The sequence below is a fragment of the Setaria viridis genome, chromosome 5, assembly GCF_005286985.2.
Source record: "Setaria viridis chromosome 5, Setaria_viridis_v4.0, whole genome shotgun sequence".
In the NCBI taxonomy this organism is placed as follows: Eukaryota; Viridiplantae; Streptophyta; class Magnoliopsida; order Poales; family Poaceae; genus Setaria; species Setaria viridis.
The window spans coordinates 45373503-45391421 of record NC_048267.2 but is presented as its reverse complement, the minus strand read 5'-3'; the positions used below and the strand labels follow the sequence as shown (position 1 = coordinate 45391421).

The window sequence follows — 17919 nt, the reverse complement described above, 5'->3', positions numbered from 1 at the left end:
TTTCTCAAGAACCGGTCAAAGGCAAAACGCGTACGCAGCTATGGCCGCGAAAGCGAATGACACCTTGCCAAATCCGCCGTCACGATCGCGACGTGCTAGTAGTTGTGTTCCTTGGCAAACGAACACACGAAAAGGGGTAAAAAATTGCTAATCTCCACAAAATTAAGGGGGTGTTTGGTAACACATCCTAAACTTTAGTACCTGTCACATCGGATGTTTAGATACTAATTAGGAGTATTAAATATAGTCTAATTACAAAATTAATTGCACAGATGGAGTCTAATTCGCGAGACGAATCTATTAAGTCTAATTAGTCCATGATTTGACAATGTAGTGCTACAGTAACTAGTTGCTAATGATGGATTAATTAGGCTTAATAGATTCGTCTCGCGAATTAGTATAGGGGTTCTGCAGTTAGTTTTATAATTAGCTCATGTTTAGTACTCCTAATTAGCATTCGAACATCCGATGTGACCCTCCTAAAGTTTAGTAGTTCGTATCCAAACACCCCCTAAGTGAAGATGGAATCATTTGATAAAATTTGAGCAAGTTTGGTGGGACTTTAGCTCCTTCTAAAAATTTTAGAAAAGGTCGGAGAAGCTATTTTTTTAAGTTTAAAATGGCTTCGGCTCCTCGATACCCTAGGAGTGAACTATTTTTAACAAGGAAAACCGGAGTTGCAACCTACTCCTTTATCTCTGCTGCATGGTCGCTATCGCTATTTGGCTAGGTGAAACAGCACGGCCTCATTTCTGACCGCGTCTGCGTGGAGGCCCGGGAGGGACAGCGAGTGTTGCGGCCAGGTCGTCTCCTCCCCTCCTCCGCCCATGGACGACTTGACCTCTTCGCCGTCTCCACCACTGCCCCCGCGCTCCCACTCCCACGCTCTTCCCTCCCGCGACGCGCGCGGGCGGTTCCCACAAAGCTACCACCCACCCCTATACACAGCGGTTGCTGCCACTGCAGGCCGCTCTTGCTCTTCTGCTGCTTCTCGGCGCGCTGCCTGCGTACTGCGATGCAGAGGGCGGCGGTCGACGTCGAGGACCTCCTGGTCCGCGTCAAGAACGGAGAAGACGCCGACCTCGCCGCCGTCGCGCGGGAGGTGGCCGCGCTCGCCGAGGAGGGCAGGCTCGGGGAGGACGACGACGAGGACGGCCTCCTCGTGCCGGCCCTGCTCGCGCGGCTCGCTGCCGCGGGGACCGCCGAGGCCAGGGTCAGCGTAATGGCCGCGCTGAGGCGGCTCGCGGGATGCGTTGCCGGCGAGAGCAAGGTGAGACTGACACCAGCTCGATTTTGCTCTCCTCTTTCATCTGCCTGCGCACACTTTGTGTTCGATGCTATGCTCCCGTAACTCCCGACGAGTAGTTTGCTAGTGCTTCGATTGGTAAGCTGGATCATAGCTCTATACCTGCATTTCGCAGTGTTTTAACCTTTACCAAGCTGCATTTTGTGCCACTAGGTTTCGGGAATGGCATGCTGTGTTGCAGCTCATATGATGCTCGAATCGAATTATGCTCAACACGTTCATTGTGTACTGCGCTTTGAGATTTTTCTGCTAGCCTTAGTTTGATCATATTTGCTCCATGGCGCTGCAGGAGAGGTTGGCAAGCATTGAGGCGCTTTCAAGCGTTGTTCGTTCCTTGTCGAGAGACGTCGATGAGAGAAGCGAAGCGATTGCAGTGCTGTTGGATCTGTCAGACATCCCACAAGTTCGCCAGAGGATCGGCAGGATCAAAGGATGTATCGTAATGCTGGTCACGTTGAGGAATGCACATGAATCAGGCACCAACGATGATGCAGAGAAGCTGCTGCACATCTTGTCGTCCAACCCACAAAATGTGCTGTTGATGGCAGAGGCTGGTTATTTTCGACCTATGATAGAGTACCTAAAAGAAGGTATTAACCCCTGCACCATGCTTCAACCTGACACTTTTCAGCATATATCTCTAATAATAAGCATCTAGAATTAGGCATTCGAAATATCCCATTTCATACAAAGCACTCCAAAAGGTGAAGAAATTTGGCCTCTGATAAGAACAATAACCATTTGGAAAAAAATGGAAGAGAGCGAGAAGGTTATAGCATGAGGGTACAGGCTAACTCCTACTTCACTTGTCAAATTTATCTACCAAGAGTTTGGTTCCTGTCAGTCCTTTTGACCTCTTCTTCACCAGACTACAATACTTTGCACAAATTCTCAAAGCAACTTATAAATTGGAGTACCATGTTTAGTGAAACTTTCTTCACTCTATCTAACCATATGATCAACTACATTATTCTCCTATTTACTTTGCAGGTTCTGACATGAACAAGGTCCTAATGGCTACTGCTATTTCAAAGATGTTCCTATCTGAGCAGATGAAATCTTCCCTCGGTGAAGATGGAGCTGTTGAACCCCTTGTGCAAATGTTTAAATATGGAAATCTTGAAGCCAAGCACTCAGCCTTAGGTGCCATACGTAATCTTTCTAGTTCTCTACAAAATGCAGAGCTTTTGATAAATTCTGGAATAACAGGACCACTGCTCCAGCTCCTTTTCTCTGTGACATCAGCGCTCATGACCCTCAGAGAGCCAGCCTCAGCTATACTTGCAGCTATAGCGCAGTCTGAACGTATTCTACTTTATAAAGATGTAGCCCCTCAGATGCTGTCACTTCTTAATTTGTCGAGTCCAGTAATTCAGCTTCATCTTCTAAGGGCCCTAATTAGTATTTCTGGGCACAATAATGCTAAAAGGGCCAGAAGTAAAATTAGACAAAATGGAGGGGTACAACTGCTTCTGCCGTTCCTAACAGAGAAGAATGTGGATATCAAAATTGCTGCTCTGAATTTAACATTCCATCTATCGAAAGATCCTTCGCAAGAATTGGCTGAACAGTTCAGGGAGACCCATCTAGATATTTTGGTAAAGATCATCTCTTCACCTACTTCTCGAGATGAGAAGGCTGCAGCGGTTGGTATCCTAAGCAACCTCCCATTGACAGACAAGAAGATAACTGAGATTTTGACACGAGCGAACTTGCTTCCTATTCTGATCATCTTATGTGAAGCAAACATCACAGCTTCTAGGACACCTCAAAGGTCGTGGTTACTCGAGGGTATTGCTGGTGTATTTATGCGGTTCACAGTTACCTGGGATAAGAAACTACAGAGCTTAGCAGTTGGATGTGGGGTGGTTCCTTGCCTCATCAAATTGCTTTCAGAAGGATCAGTAGATGCCAAGTCCAAAGCAGCAACATCCTTGGCTCAATTGTCAGAGAGTACAATGACATTGCGTAAGTCAAAATCGCCAAGGTGGCTTTGTGTTCCTCCATCAGCTGAATCCTACTGTATAGTTCACAGCTGCCAGTGCACTGTCAAAAGCACTTTCTGCTTGGTAAAAGCCGGTGCCGTCAATCCTCTGTTGCGAATGCTGGAAGGCGAAGAGCGTGAAGCAGACGTAGCAGTGTTGGAAGCACTGGCTACCCTTATGCAGGATGAGATTTGGGAAAATGGTAGCAGGGTGATAGAAAGGGCATCAGGTATCCATGCTCTGCTGAGAGTAGCCGAAGCGGGCGACTTGAGTTCCCAGGAGAAGGCGATATGGATGCTGGAGAGGATTTTCCGGCTCGACGATCACAGGGAGCGCTACGGCGAAATCGCGCAGGCTTTGCTCATTGATCTGGCTCAGAAAGGAGACCCTTCCCTGAAACCGATGATCGGCAAGATACTGGCTCACCTTGAGCTGCTGCAAACACAGTCTAGCTACTTTTAAGCGCTGAGATGTTGATGCAGTGACACCGGTGGGAACTGGCACGACTAGCCAGGCACTGGCAGGCTGCTGTTAATTATACTGGGCAATGGCATCTGATGTCTTGAAGAAAGATGGTCAGTCTGCAGGGAACGATTTCTCGAACCAAAGGCTACGTTGAGCTGATGTGAACAGGTTCCAAGTGTCCATCTTACTACTTCATCAGAAACTTTCCTTCAGGACCTCACCAGATCGTGCGCTGTGAAGTGTGAATAGCTGTAGCTTCAGTGTATGTTGTTTATAGCAGATTGGGCGAAAACTGAAAAGGTACTGTTGTTCTTCTTGTAGATCCAACGAATTTCGCTTGAACGAGGAAGAATAGAAGATGTAGGTTGTGTAGTTAGCCATGTGTTGTCTGTCACTCCTCGTTCGTCTGTAAAGTGTAAAGTGGTTGCAGATGGAGTATAGCAACAAATTACCATTGTTGTGCAGCTAACTTGTTCAACAGCGAAAAATGTTAAAAGTTGCCATTCACCTGTGAGATGTTTGCGACACGTCGTGATCGTGATGGTGCGTCCACCAGCATAATATTCGCATAGAAACACTTTGATTTTTTGAAAGATAGACACTTTGATGATTTGATGAGCCGAACACCTGTCACCTGCTACCTCTGGAGTTGATCCTCGTGGTAGCGTACCCTACCCGTGTCCTATGAATCCGGTGGGTGGCAGCCGGCGAGCCAGATTTGCAGGAGCCACAAGGCGACGAAATCCGTTTGCATTTTTACCATAAAACCCCCGCTGGGTCGTCAGAAATCTCACGTCGGCCCCTGCCAGTCCCACAGACCACCAGAGTCCACCAAGCCCCGCTCCGGCGCTCCCCAAACTCATCTCCCTCGCAATGGCCGCGCCGCCTCTCCAGCCCGTGCCAACCCCCGCGGCCTCGAACGGGGACGCGTTCCGCTTGGGGTTCATCGGCGCGGGCAACCTGGCCGAGAGCATCGCCCGCGGCGTCGCGGCGTCGGGCGTCCTCCCGGCCTCCGCCATCCGCACCGCGCCCCACCGCCGCCCCGAGCGCGGCGCGGCCTTCGCCTCCATAGGCGCGTGCCTGCTCGACACCAACACCCAGGTTTCTCATTTTCTTATCCGTATTCCATCCCTTTACTCTTGATTGCGCTTATACTTCTTAATCCATCATCACTGTAAAGTCCCAACTCTTAGAACTTTACGCGAATTTTAACCCCTTGTTAGGTTGTCGATGAGAGCGATGTGATTGTCATCTCCGTGAAGCCCCAGATCGGTAAGTAGCACCATGCCCGTATTTCTCGGAGATGTTGTTTTCAGGGGGTGAAAGTAGTTGATTGCTCCGTGTACCATCCGTTGCCGTGTCGTACCTGTTCCCGTGATATTTGTTTTCTGCTTCTATTCATTATTTTGATACTATGCGCACATTGAATTGCAGTAAAGCAGGTTCTACTTGAACTGAAGCCACTGCTGTCGGATGAAAAACTTCTGGTGTCTATTGCTGCCGGCATCAAGATGAAAGATTTGCAGGTCAGCATGCTTTTCGAAATCCTCTCGTCTCAGTCAACTTGATTTATATGGATGCATTTTTTATACATTGGTATTCCATTTTACCAGGAACTAACTGATGACATGTGTTGTAAATGGATAGTTCAGTACATAAAGCCCCTGCTTATGCCCATTCCCAATCTCTTGACCCTACCTGAATAAAATGGATGAGTTATGTTCTGGATCAGTCACACTAGTTTCTTCCTGAGTTTATATTTGCAAGGCTCTGTTTCCTGGAATTTCAAATTCATAGATGTATTTTGTTTCTTTTTTCTGAACTTGGATTATTTTTTTGGATTCGATGGGCGTATTTCATGATCAGAATTTTCCAAGAAAGAATTGTCATACAAATCTATGATTTGCAGTACATAGAATTAATTTGTATGGCTATATTGGATATATTGGTGTTCAAAATAATTTCTTAATAGACCTAATTGAGCTTATAATCAATAGTGCTCATTTTAACTTTCAGTTGATTAGTAGTTATTGCTTCATCTTCCGGTATCTCAAATTCTTAATATGACCATTGCTACTAACACTACAAAGGAACTGCTTACCCCTATCAGTATTTAAGCTGCGCTATCTCAGTACTATTATAGTTGTTTTATCTAGGTCAACATGTTGTATGCTATGCTGGAATACTATATCCTAAGGCCCTACACCGCTCTCTTTTCATTTCAGGATTGGTCTGGTCAGCGGAGAATTATTAGAGTAATGCCCAACACCCCTTCAGCTGTAGGACAAGCTGCATCAGGTAGCATTTTCTGACAACCCACCAGACACCTTTTCCAGTATAGTTAGGTTTGTACATTTTTAACCTATCAACCATAGGTGAAATGTAGTATGCGTCTTGGATGAATGAAATTTGCTAGGCAGCATCTATCATGAAGTGGATGCTTTGTATGCTTAATAGTTCCGGTTATAGCAAATTTGGCTTCAGGACGCTTCCACTGAAATTTTTGAATACTTTTTTAGTGCTAATAGATGGAATTACCAGGGAAGCTAACAAGATGCAACAGTTTCTGATGTCTTTGCTTCTCCTCAGTGATGTGTTTGGGAGAGATGGCTACTCAGAAAGATGAAAATCGTGTAAAAAGTTTATTCAGCGCCATCGGAAAAGTTTGGACAGCTGAAGAGAAATATTTTGATGCTGTAACTGGCCTGAGGTATGTAGCTGATTATGTATACATGTGATCAGTTCGAGAATGAAGCTGAACTTCCTTCTTTTTAATACAGTGGTAGTGGCCCGGCCTACATTTTCTTAGCAATAGAGGCCATGGCTGATGGTGGAGTCGCTGCTGGGCTTCCTCGGGACCTTGCTCTTGGTCTTGCATCTCAAACGGTGAGTGTCCATTCCATTAAGATTGGCTGTGATCTATTCTTTGCATATGATTCTAAGTAGGGACCCCCTACTTCTAAGTCACAAGGCTCCTGATGTTTTTATTTTGCCTCAGTAAACTGAGTTCCTTTATGCTTTATATATTCAATTTCATCCACCATTGCCTTTTGTTCTATAGTGGTTTCTGTTTATCGTCTGCACTTTCTCATTTACCATTTTCATATATTATCTGCTATTAGGTTCTTGGTGCTGCAACCATGGTGAGCCAGACAGGAAAACATCCGGGTCAACTGAAGGATCAGGTCACTTCTCCAGCAGGGACTACTATAGCTGGGGTTCAGGAGCTCGAGAAGGGTGCATTCCGTGGAACGCTGATCAGTGCTGTCGTTGCTGCCGCAAAGCGTTGCCGTGAGCTGTCCTAGATTAGGTTGAAATTCATTTTTCCGGATCTCAACGGTTGCATTTTGTTGATATATTCGCGTTGGACGGCTAGGTGTGAATTGTTGGGATAATAATTTCTTAGCAGCTTTAGAGCGGCCGAGGTGTAATCGGTTAAACATGTTTCGCAGAATCAGGTGGCATACAGTTAATTATCTGTTTCCTTGCTAAAATACAAAGCCAGCCTTCAATTTTAAAAACTACTAGAGGTTGTTTTGGCTTTTCAATTTTTTTCCCACTAAGGGCATTGCCCGAATTTCATTACTCCAGAAAGTAACGAAATTACAAAGTTTTGTTCAACCAACCGGAAGTTCAGAAAGTAAAAGCAACATGTTAACTGACACCAGGAGATCACAGCACTCAGGGCCTGTCACCTGGGCACCAACAGCTACAGGTTTTGTCAAACCAACACCTATCTGAAACCGGGAACAAAAGGAAGCCTACATACACCAACATCACTAAGCTTAACAGGTTTCCACTTGTTTTGTGGAATGTAGCTTCCAATGGGGGGACTCTGTTCTTCATCTACTGTATCAGCACCACTCCATTGTCTTCGGGCGTGGCCTCCAGAGGATGAAAGTGAAGCGCCGCATCCTTCAGAGTATACGCTCCTGCCTCCAGATTCTCCTTGTCATCTAGTTTTTGCATACCTGCCCGATAAGAAAGAAGAAGCCAGTTGCATACCTGCCCAATACGATAAGAAAGAAGAAGCCAGACATATAGTCTCAGTAGGAGATTTAATGAGTTTTTTCTCAAGCAAGTTTTGTTTCTGGAAGTCCATAGAGCCCAGCAAATGGCTGCTAAACCAACCATATAATGTTGCTTGAACCGAGGCAAAGTGTTTCTCACCCAAATCCAATATTGATCAAGAGAGGATGGTCTACAATTAGTTCCTAAGACCATGGCAATTATGCTCCAAACATATCTAGCTAAGGAGCAATAAAAAAAGAGATGGTTTACATTCTCATCATCAGAGCAGAAACTACATCTCTTATCATCCTGCCAATTCCTATTTAGCAGGTTATCTTTGGTTAAAATGGCGTTTTGCTGGACCAGCGACATAAAATTTTTGATTTTCAGCGGTAATTTAGCCTTCCAGGTTTGTTTATGCGGCACTTCTATTTCAGAACTATACATATGTTTATACATAGATTTCACCGAGAAAATTCCAGATTTCTCCCAGCTCCATTTCGGGGAATCCTTTTCATTTGATAAGGCCCATCCCGTTAAAATATCTCTCAAGCTTCTAAACTGTGTTTTGACTTTTCTATGTCTAGATACATAATAATATCTATGAACCTAGAAAAGTCAAAACAATCTATAATTTGGAACGGAGGGAGTAGCAAAGCTTCTTGTCAGGAACAAGAGAGGGAAAATTGAATCAAACAATACATTTCTTTTAGTAGTTTTTCACAGGCCACAGAATTAAGCACGCAAAATGAAGTTTATCACTATCGATGTACATACATAAGCAGACACGAAGTTGCACATCAACAAGAGTTTTAAACTACAGATTTTAAAAGCACAGCATATTGCATCTGCTCAATAGTCTTGAAACAGTTATTAAACTGGATTACAAAGTTAAGACAAGACTTGACAAGGTTTTCACGGTAACCTGACATTACACATCTCATAGTCATAGTCCCCTAGTACTATACAAATACAATCAACTTTTTAAGCCTTTGGCTACGACAGAACAATTCACATGTAATTGCGAGAATACCGTCGATCTTCAGGAGCCCACTTATCTTCATATCTTCCAAGCGAGTATCCCGCAGCAGGTACATCAGCAAGATGTAGAGGATCGGGTTCTATGCCATAATCAGTCAGTGGTCGGTGCTCAAGAACCTTATCGTGTTCAACAACAAAATCTGGAATTTCAACCACCCCCTTCCTTATATCCACCCAGAGATATTCTAGACGACTAATGTACTTGATTTTCCAATACAACCTGCAACAGAATAATTAACAGAGGTCAGGAAGGTGTATCCAAGGTGAAACATCATAGCCACCTGTACACAACAGGTCAAAAAAACCAATCTAATTCATAAAAGAGCAAGCGATGAGATAACTGAGAGCAGTGCAATGTTTATTCACAGTTCATGTGGCACAACAGGAACAAGTTGTCCTATTCTACTATTCTAGCAGCTGGCGACTACATTTAAAGCTTCTATTCATAAGTTTATCTTATCACCTAAAGGAAAATGAACAGCATGAATATGTAATGTGTATGAGTATGACAATTTATACTTAGGGTTTAGGATACAGCAGGAGGATTACATTCAGTCTTGTGACATCCTTGTTTTGTTTGCTACTTCAAACTAGTAGTGCATGAGATCTATACAAAAGAGTACTCACCCTCCACTTAAGAATAGCCTGCCAAGTGTGGCAATGGCCAGCCTGGAGCGAAGTCCGGGATGCAAGAAGTAGAAAACTTGAAGCCGTTCCTTGTATTCAGGTGGGAGCTCCTCATAAATCGTCCTCAAGATTGACATCCCAGGGTTATTGTCATCTGACTGCACAGTACTGTGAATGTACAAGATGCAGAATGGACCCTCTGGTAATTCAGTGCAGAGCTTGAAGAACACATACTTCTTCAGGCGTTCACCATCAATTACTGGAGCTGGAAATCCAAATTCCAAAGTAAATGACACGTTAGCATTGACAATATAATGAGAAGAATCTGGAGACAAATATCATGGTAAGCTTGTAGCAGCAAAGCTTGTCGTCTTTTTAGTAGTAATAGCAAAGGAATAAAACGATCAGGTCTACTGCTATCCTTGTGGCACTAACATCAAGCTATTCCGCAAACAGTTACAGCATAAAATGATTAGAACAAAAAAATATAACTCCCGGCGGCGGAGGAACTTCAGTACAACAGAATAAGCTACAGCCTCAATCAAACTTTTCATTTAATACATGTAGAAAATATTTAGATGTTCTGCTGGAACTCTAATAAATTTATGATCACTTGAATCAAATGATCTACGTATCGGATCTTGGTGAAGAGCTAGCACTGGCATGCATTGAGTAGAAGTTAATTCGTACATAGTTCTGAATCTATAACAACAGTCCATCATCAAACCATTTTTAGGTGAAATAAGAATCACATCTAGCAAGTAGTCCACTTGATAGTTCATGCACAATTACACCTCAACGCAGCTATAAATTTTCGGCCAAGACGAGATCTAGTTTGAACGAATCGTTACTGGAAAGTTCACACCTAAACCATCAAGCGCGTCATGTATTTGTATCCCCAATCACTGACTGACTAGCTGACAAAAACCCAAAGAGAGCGGGTGAAGGACTGTAAAGGGGGCGGTTGATGAAAAAGATGGGGGATGATTCGCGCACCCGGGAAGAACTTGCCGACGACGCGGACGATGGTTCGGCCGGCCCGGTCGGTGCCCTGGACAAGCACGACCTGGAGCTCCTCGAGGTCGGAGAAGCAGGCGTCGGCATCTGAGAGGTCGGGGAGGCAGTCATGCCACTCCTCGCGGTCGGCGGGGGTGAGGAGCGCGGCGCCGGCGTCGGTCGCGAAGTCGGAGCCCAGCACGAGGACGGAGAAGTCGCCCCCACCGCCACCGGAGCCCGACGCCATCGGTTGGTTGGCAGCCAGCCGCTCCGACTCGGCAAGCCGGCCGTCGACGGACAGCTGGGCTGTGGTTAAACTCGAGCAGACACCGCAGGCCTTAATTTTTTGCGGGGCCGTGACGCGATTTCGGTGGGGTCGGGCTTGCTAGGCCCATCCTTTATTTATGGGCCGCAACTCGGTTTGTGTGCTGGGTGGGTCGGATTTGAAGGCTGCCTTGAAAAGAAAAAAAAGGCTGCGGCGGGTGATCGGTCCGAACCGCGACGCGGTTTGTGTGGCGGGTGGGTCATTGAAAGTGTAAGAGCAGCCGCAGTGAGTCGAGGTTTCATTTTTCTGTTTCCTCGTCAGGACAGGCATCGGAGGTTAGCGCACTGCAGGACGCGATGCTCAAACTAAAAAAAGCTAGCATCGATGATTGTAAGTGTAGATTATAATTTCCATCGGCAGCTGTACCGCTGCTTTACCTGCTCACGGGTAAAGATGGCAACCGGCACAGAATGCCCGCATGCCCGCGGGCATGAAACCTGATGAGCAAGGATACGGGCACCACTTCTTACCTGCGGTCACGGTACGGGCACAATCCTGAACCCAGAGGATAGTTCTTTGTGGGCAAAAAAAATTACTATCCTTACCTGTGTATCCTCTAGACCCGCTCCACAGATCTGACAATGGGACCTACAAGCAACTATGTATATATACACAATTCCTAGGGTTTCTTCCTAATTCAATCCACACCCCACCCCACCCAGCCACCCCAATCCCCACCGCCACCCCTTCGTCTCGGTCTCTCGAAGACTTGGATTCTCGCCTCGTGCTGTGCTTGGCTGGCAGCTGCCCTCGCCGCCTCGAGCCGTCACGCGGGCGAGGCCACGACCACGAGGGTTGCCCCTACGTGACCGCCGCCGCCCATCCAAGCCGCTCCCCTCCCCTGTCCCTGTCCGGCCGCCTGCCCCTAATGCCCAAGCTTTGGGATCACGACCCTCCCTGTCTTCGTCGAGCTGTTCTCCGGCCGGCGGCTTTCCTCCATTCCAGCAGCGCCCCTGCTCCTTAGCGGACGGCCGGATCTACTTGTGCCTCTGTCTGCGCCAGCTGCCAGATCTAGGTAATTTCTTGCCATTCACTTCAATGGTTCAACTAATTTTGTTTTGTAGACAAGATTGGGTGTAGGGTTCTTGCAAGCTAGATTGTTGATTTGTGTCGTTTGTTGACATGCAGTTGCAATGGCAACCCCTAGTATCTCCCGAGTGCAAGCTTCCCATGGGACTGGTGCCTCCGGTCCTCTTGTGGCTGTAGATGCTAATGTTGATAGAGAGGTTCTGGACGTATCTGAGGGAGAAAATGATGAAAAAATTGATGTTCTGTTTGTTATCGTTGTTCTGTTATTGTCGAACAATGTATGGTTGGTTGGTTGCATCTCGTCTTTGGTATGCGTGCGAAACAAATAATGTGTGAACTGTTGAATGACTATGTTTAATGTTATCAATGTGAGCGATATGCTGTGAATCTGTATCTTCATATCTCTTATAATGCACTATGGTTTATATAAATGCTTAACCTGGCGGGCACACGAGTGTGCCCACGGGCATTCATGCCCGTGGATGGAGGGCGCAGGTGTGGTTTGTTGCCCTTGGCGGGTGGAGGGCGTGGGCGCGAGCGTGAGAAGGTAGTATCCGCGGGCACTGTACCCGTTGCCATCTTTAAGCAAAACAGGAGATGCAAACAAACGTCTGAAGTTTCTGAACCTTGTGCGTTTCTGCAATTTTGGCCGGTTTGCCTCACATTTGAGTCTGGTTCATTTCTTCAATATAGGCCAATGTACCTCGTATCTGAACCTTGTGCATCTCTGCAGTTCCATTCAAACTGCCTCAAATCTGAACACGGTGCACTTCTGCCACAGCTAGAGGGCAATGGTCCGTTACAGGTAGATGCAGTGGAAATTGGTCAGCATTAGCTCATTATTACCTGCATGCCATCACACCACGCGGAAATCAAGGGAACGGATTTTCTCTGCCTACAAGTATCATCCCATCGGCCCGCCAATTGACCAGAGTGACCGCAGAACGCGCCCGGGCTGTAGATGCCAATGGCCCTTTGCTCATTCCGTCCCCTTGTCCTCCTCCTCACTATCTTCCTCGCCGCCTTCGCCGTATCCACACGCGCAACGGCCGACGGTAAGGCGCCGGCGCCGCCACCGGCGGACAGCATGTTCCTCCGGGCTTGCTGTGCCAACACGACGAACGCGTCCGCCTGCTACGACTCCCTCATCCCGTTGGCGGGATCCTTCCACGGCAACCGTGTCCGCGTCGCCCGCGCCGCCGCCGTCCTCGCGTTCGCGCGGCTCCGCGGCTTCCACGACGAGCTGCGCCGCCTCCAGCCGCGCGCCGGCGCCGGGAGAGTCGTGGACATGGCGCTGCAGTTCTGCGCGACGTCCGCCGAGGTGTGCCTCGGCAGTGAGGGAGACTCGCTGGCCGAGCTCCGGCGTCTCGAGACGGCCGCCGGCCGGAGAAGAGGGGAGCAGGCGGAGTGGGATCTGTACAACGCTAGATTATACGTCGGTGGGATAGGGCCCTGCGCCACGTTGTGCGTCGATGATTTGGCGAGCATCGGGGACGCGGTGCTCGCGTCGCCGGTAGGCAAGAAGGTGGTGGCCTGGGCCGCACCCGTGCTCCTCTACGGGGATATTGCAGCGGACCTTGTCGATTCCATAAAGTTGGGAATGTGACGCAATGTCGCACCCTAATGTGTGTTTGTTCTGAATAATCCATCTCCGGCTGAAATGCAATTTGTCTGGTGAGTGGTGACCGTGCCCAGTCGCTCAAGGATCAGGGCTATTTCCTGGAGGGTTCGTACGTTGAGATGAGGTGGTCTTCTGCACGATAATAATAACGAGCTGCAGATAAAAGCAGACAAGCAGTCACCACTGCGTCAAGAAAAGTGCTGGCCTCTTGTCGCTTTGTTTCAACAATCCCCTGGTGGCAGCTTCCTCGCTTAAACCAAAACTGTCAGTTTATCGCTCACGGGTCATGAGATTTGATGGAATTTCAACACTTGCTCTTTTACTTCTGAACGTTGATTGCCTCCTGAAACATTGTATCTTTCTGTGTCCCAGACGCCACTGGCAGCTATGTTACACGGATACAGATACGCGTATCCATATCGGACTGATATGGATACGTGGATACGGCGTTTTTCTAAAAATCCCCGGATGCGTTTCATTTTTGAATAAATAACAATAATGCATAATGAAATCGATGAAATTGGTCAAAAAAATTCTTTCATCAACGAATTCGGAACAACTATATCATGAAGCAAGCAATTCAGTCATACTAGTTAAGATTTTGCAAGCCTGACAGATCCTGCTCGCCGTTGACTAACCGTGTGTCCACTGAACTACTGGATCACCCGCTTTCGCCGCCGCGGATGTCTGCTGCCGAGTGCGCCAGGTGCAGTTGGGCAGACATTTCAAGAGGATCAGAATGGGGAGGAGGCTGTGTCATTTTTCTGAACTATCAATCATGTTGGCAAGAAGAGGAATAGGATCTAGGAGACTGCCAGATTATGAATGCATATGATACTGTTCCTGTCGACTTTATTTTCAGTTTAACCTAGGATCATGTTGTTCGTTATGTCAATCATGGAGGAGTATTAGCTTCCTGTTATCTATAGTTTTAGACTACTCCCTTCAGTTCAAAATACCTACTATCTTTAAAGTACATGTTGTCGTACGACTTTCTAGCTATCTAATTTTACCCCTCCAAGTCCTTGTATGTAGTATCAATTAACATGCAAACTTCAGAAACGATTTGATGAGGATAAAATGGTCATTTCTTCCTACCTACTAAGACTGAACGGCAAACTATTTTGAACCAGAGGGAGAGGGAGTATCTGATGGGTTCACAGTTCATGATGTTCCCCGTGTCTCGGAATTATGAAATAGTAATTTTATTTGAACCATAAGCAGGAGTTGTGCCTATGAGAAGGAAGAAATTGATACAAGCAATACCTAGAAAAGGGGTGTGCAAAAACTGACAAATTAAAGGGCTACAGGGAAGAGAGAGCTCCAGTTTTATGTCTGGTCGGTGCTCGGTGGAACTCTAGCTACCACCCCAAAATGCAGTGTGAATTATCCTATGCTCCTGCCGCGTTTACGAAAAATGTTGTAACTCGACAACTATAGCTTTGGTCGGTTGAGTCGTGTAGGCAATCAGCATTTAGAGATTGAGAAGTTAACGCTGCATCTGCACATGTTCCGGCCAGTTCTATGTTGCCGTGCCCGTGATCCTTTGAACAATGTCGCCGTGACCGTGAGCCTATATATACGTGACCGCGCAGATCGTCCAGTCCGGGCAGTTCAGAGAAACCGGAAGCAATCAAACCTGCAGCCTCAGCCTCTGTAGTGTAGCATCACAAGCCCCCAAAGGGCATAAAGCCGGACGGGTTCAGAAGCTGCGATGGCAAACCAGACCGTCGACGTGGTGGTGGCCGCGGATGGCAGCGGCAACTACACCACCGTGGCCGCTTCCATCGCCGCCGCGCCGGCGAACAGCGACAAGAGGCACGTGATCCGCATCAAGCGGGGCGTGTACAAGGAGTTCGTCGTCGTGGGCCAGGAGAAGCGCAACGTCGTCCTCGTCGGCGACGGCATGGATGCCACGGTGATATCGGGCAGCCGATGCTGCGCGGACGGCTACGACACACCACGCACTGCGGTTCTGAGTGAGTACGGTTCGGTTTGATCAAGGAAAGTTGTGCCTGATCAAACGCTAAAATGTTTGTTGCAAATTTCGATCTCCCTGCACGCAGGCGTTCAAGGGAACGGCTTCATCGCCCGTGACCTCTGCATCGAGAACACGGCCGGCCCGAGGAAAGAGAATGGGCAGGCGGTGGCGCTCCTGTCGCAGTCGGATCAATCCGTGCTGTACAAATGCGCGTTGCGCGGCTACCAGGACACGCTGTGGTGCGCGCGTCCGTCCTCGAAGCAGCTCTACCGGGAGTGCACGATCTCCGGCACCGTCGACTTCATCTTCGGCGACGCCGCAGCCGTCTTCCAGAGATGCACCCTCCTGGCGCGCCTGCCGATCCTGGGGCAGGAGAACACGATCACGGCGCAGGGGCGAGTCAGGGCCGGCGACGCCGGCGGCTTCTGCTTGCAGTCCTGCACCGTGGCGGCCGACGAGGATCTCGCCGCCAGGGGAGCCGTGGTGCAGACGTACCTCGGCCGGCCGTGGAAGCCGTTCTCGCGCGTGGTGTTCATGCAGGGCACCATCTCCGACGTCGTGGACCCCAGGGGGTGGCTGCCGTGGGAGCGCCAAGTCCCCCCTGACACGCTCTACTACGGCGAGTACGGGAACGAGGGACCTGGTGCCGCGGTGGGTGGCCGGGTGAACTGGCGCGGCGTCCACTCCAACCTTGACGCGTCCGAGGCATGCTCCTACACCGTGGAGAGGTTCATCAAGGGGAACGATTGGCTGCCGAGTACTGGGGTGGAGTACAAGCCGGGGCTCTGACCGCGATTAGGCGCGTATGCGTATCAGTTTATCAGTCACACCTGTTTATACTCCAAAGTTGTGCTTAGTTGTATATACTCCAAAGTAAGTTGTGTTTAGCTTTTATATACTCCAAAATTGTGTTTAGCTTGTATATAAGTTTAGCTCTCCCCAAGGAATTTACTTTGTGTTCCCAAAAGTTCGTGTTGCTGCTCTGATAGTACATAAGATAATAAGTTGGTGTTCATTTACTAGCTTTATCACGCAATTTTATTAATTGAGGGCAAACTGCCATGTACTCAATTTGTTCGGTTCAATTGCTGATCCAAAGAGCAAAATAAAGATGGCAACGGGTACAGAATGCCCGCATGCCCGCGGGCATGGAACCTGGTGGGCAAGGATACGAGCACCACTTCTTGCTCGTGGGCACGGGCATGGGCACAATCCTAAACCCAGAGGATAGTTCTTCGCGGGCAAAGAAATTTGTTATCCTCGCCCGCGTATCCGCCAGACCCGCTCCACAAATCTGACATGTGGGACCTACAAGCAAAGCAAATATTTATATATACACAATTTCTAAGGTTTCTTCCTGATTCAATCCACACCACACCCCACCCAGCCACCCCAATCCCCGTCGCCGCCCCTTCATCTCGGTCTCTCGGAGACTTGGATTCTCGCCTCGCGCTGCACTCGGCCGGCAGCCGACCTCGTCGCCTCGAGCCGTCACACGGGCAAGGCCACGACCACGAGGGGTGCCCCTGCGTGACCGCCGTCACCCATCCAAGCCGTCCCCCCTCGGGGTGCCCCTGCGTGACCGCTGTCACCCATCCAAGCCGTCCCCCCTCCCTCGTCCCTATCCGGCCGCCCGCCCCTAACGCCCAAGCCTTGTGACCATGACCTTTCCTGTCTCCATCGAGCTATTCTTCGGCCGGCAGCTTTCCTCCATTCAAGCAGCGTCCCCTGCTCCTTGGCAGACGGCCAGATCTACTTGTGCCTCTGTCTGCGCCAGCCGCCAAATATAGGTAATTTCTTGCCATTCACTTCAATGGTTCAACTAATTTTGTTTTGTAGACAAGATTGGGTGTAGGGTTCTTGCAAGCTAGAGTGTTGATTTGTGTCGTTTGTTGACATGCAGTTGCAATGGCAACCCCCAGTATCTCCCGAGTGCAAGCTTCTCATGGGATTAGTGCCTCCGGTCCTCTTGTGGCTGCAGATGCTAATGTTGATAGAGAGGTTCTGGACGTATCTGAGGGAGAAGATGATGAAGAAATTGATGTTCTGTTATCGTCGAACAATGTATGGTTGGCTGGTTGCATCTCGTCTCTCGTATGCATGTGAAACAAATAATCTGTGAACTGTTTTCTTTTTGAGGAAACATGAGGGGCATGCCCCTGTTGAAAATAAATTAAAAGAAGCAATAGCTCAAGAAAGGTACATCTTAGTTTAAGGGTTGGAAGGAAACAAAAGGAAAGAAAAGAAACATCCAAGTAGGTAGCAAAGCAAAAGGAAGCGGCAAGAATTACAAAGCGTTGAGCCAATCTTCCATTGGCTGCAAAAGGCTGGGACACGCTCTGTGCTTGAGCAAACCAAATGCTGAAATGAAGATAGCTTTGCATTTCTGAACTAAGGGATCGGCTGCATTGAGCATCCAGTCGTTTCTAGTTGCCCATATGCTCCACATCAATAAGATTACGATTTCCATAAAGAAGGGCTTTGCGAATCTTTGTTTGATCTGTTTGACAATCCTCAGAATTGGCCTTGTTG

At 48.0% G+C, this 17919-nt stretch overlaps 6 protein-coding genes across 7 annotated transcripts; 5 read left to right on the top strand and 1 right to left on the bottom strand.

The window, feature by feature from the left end:
* The first annotated feature begins 749 nt into the window (after positions 1-749).
* On the top strand, positions 750-4220 carry LOC117856700 (U-box domain-containing protein 43). Its single transcript, XM_034739071.2, has 3 exons — positions 750-1270; positions 1596-1896; positions 2297-4220. The coding sequence occupies exons 1-3, from the start codon at positions 1016-1018 to the stop codon at positions 3751-3753; spliced, it is 2013 nt and encodes a 670-aa protein (XP_034594962.1). The 5' UTR covers positions 750-1015; the 3' UTR covers positions 3754-4220.
* Positions 4221-4543: 323 nt separating this feature from the next.
* LOC117856701 (pyrroline-5-carboxylate reductase) lies at positions 4544-7280 on the top strand. The gene is made up of 7 exons (XM_034739073.2): positions 4544-4857; positions 4980-5028; positions 5191-5282; positions 5982-6054; positions 6346-6466; positions 6537-6642; positions 6879-7280. The coding sequence occupies exons 1-7, from the start codon at positions 4630-4632 to the stop codon at positions 7059-7061; spliced, it is 852 nt and encodes a 283-aa protein (XP_034594964.1). The 5' UTR covers positions 4544-4629; the 3' UTR covers positions 7062-7280.
* LOC117856702 (uncharacterized) lies at positions 7264-10732 on the bottom strand. Of its 2 annotated transcripts, none has more exons than XM_034739074.2 (4): positions 10432-10732; positions 9436-9700; positions 8801-9028; positions 7264-7761 (listed from the first exon to the last, which is right to left on the bottom strand). In XM_034739074.2, the coding sequence occupies exons 1-4, from the start codon at positions 10676-10678 to the stop codon at positions 7713-7715; spliced, it is 789 nt and encodes a 262-aa protein (XP_034594965.1). In that variant the 5' UTR covers positions 10679-10732; the 3' UTR covers positions 7264-7712. The 2 variants fall into 2 exon arrangements, with proteins under 2 accessions (XP_034594965.1, XP_034594967.1); XM_034739076.2 differs by having other exon boundaries at positions 7264-7727; positions 10432-10731.
* Positions 10733-12403: 1671 nt separating this feature from the next.
* On the top strand, positions 12404-13451 carry LOC117856592 (uncharacterized protein Os08g0218700/LOC_Os08g12160). Its single transcript, XM_034738925.2, has one exon. The coding sequence runs from the start codon at positions 12747-12749 to the stop codon at positions 13389-13391; it is 645 nt and encodes a 214-aa protein (XP_034594816.2). The 5' UTR covers positions 12404-12746; the 3' UTR covers positions 13392-13451.
* A 1579-nt stretch (positions 13452-15030) lies between these two features.
* Positions 15031-15543, top strand: LOC140223010 (pectinesterase-like). The gene has a single exon (XM_072294300.1). It carries the CDS (start codon positions 15121-15123, stop codon positions 15403-15405), a length of 285 nt encoding a protein of 94 aa, XP_072150401.1. The 5' UTR covers positions 15031-15120; the 3' UTR covers positions 15406-15543.
* On the top strand, positions 15442-16339 carry LOC117859140 (probable pectinesterase/pectinesterase inhibitor 44; the record flags this gene model as incomplete). Its single annotated transcript, XM_034742339.2, has 1 exon — positions 15442-16339. A coding segment is annotated over one exon (735 nt), but the record flags the coding sequence as incomplete, so codon positions are not given.
* Positions 16340-17919: the final 1580 nt, after the last annotated feature.

Coding starts and splice junctions, on each gene's coding strand:
- LOC117856700 (XM_034739071.2), top strand. CDS start 1,016: ATGCAGAGGGCGGCGGTCGACGTCGAGGACCTCCTGGTCCGCGTCAAG. Junction 1,271..1,595: donor GCGTTGCCGGCGAGAGCAAG/GTGAGACTGACA, acceptor ATGGCGCTGCAG/GAGAGGTTGGCAAGCATTGA. Junction 1,897..2,296: donor GATAGAGTACCTAAAAGAAG/GTATTAACCCCT, acceptor TTTACTTTGCAG/GTTCTGACATGAACAAGGTC.
- LOC117856702 (XM_034739074.2), bottom strand. CDS start 10,678: ATGGCGTCGGGCTCCGGTGGCGGTGGGGGCGACTTCTCCGTCCTCGTG. Junction 9,029..9,435: donor AGGCTATTCTTAAGTGGAGG/GTGAGTACTCTT, acceptor ATTCTGTTGCAG/GTTGTATTGGAAAATCAAGT. Junction 7,762..8,800: donor TGGGCTCCTGAAGATCGACG/GTATTCTCGCAA, acceptor CGTATTGGGCAG/GTATGCAACTGGCTTCTTCT.
- LOC140223010 (XM_072294300.1), top strand. CDS start 15,121: ATGGCAAACCAGACCGTCGACGTGGTGGTGGCCGCGGATGGCAGCGGC.
- LOC117856592 (XM_034738925.2), top strand. CDS start 12,747: ATGCCAATGGCCCTTTGCTCATTCCGTCCCCTTGTCCTCCTCCTCACT.
- LOC117856701 (XM_034739073.2), top strand. CDS start 4,630: ATGGCCGCGCCGCCTCTCCAGCCCGTGCCAACCCCCGCGGCCTCGAAC. Junction 5,283..5,981: donor TCAAGATGAAAGATTTGCAG/GTCAGCATGCTT, acceptor TTTTCATTTCAG/GATTGGTCTGGTCAGCGGAG. Junction 6,467..6,536: donor GATGCTGTAACTGGCCTGAG/GTATGTAGCTGA, acceptor TTTTTAATACAG/TGGTAGTGGCCCGGCCTACA.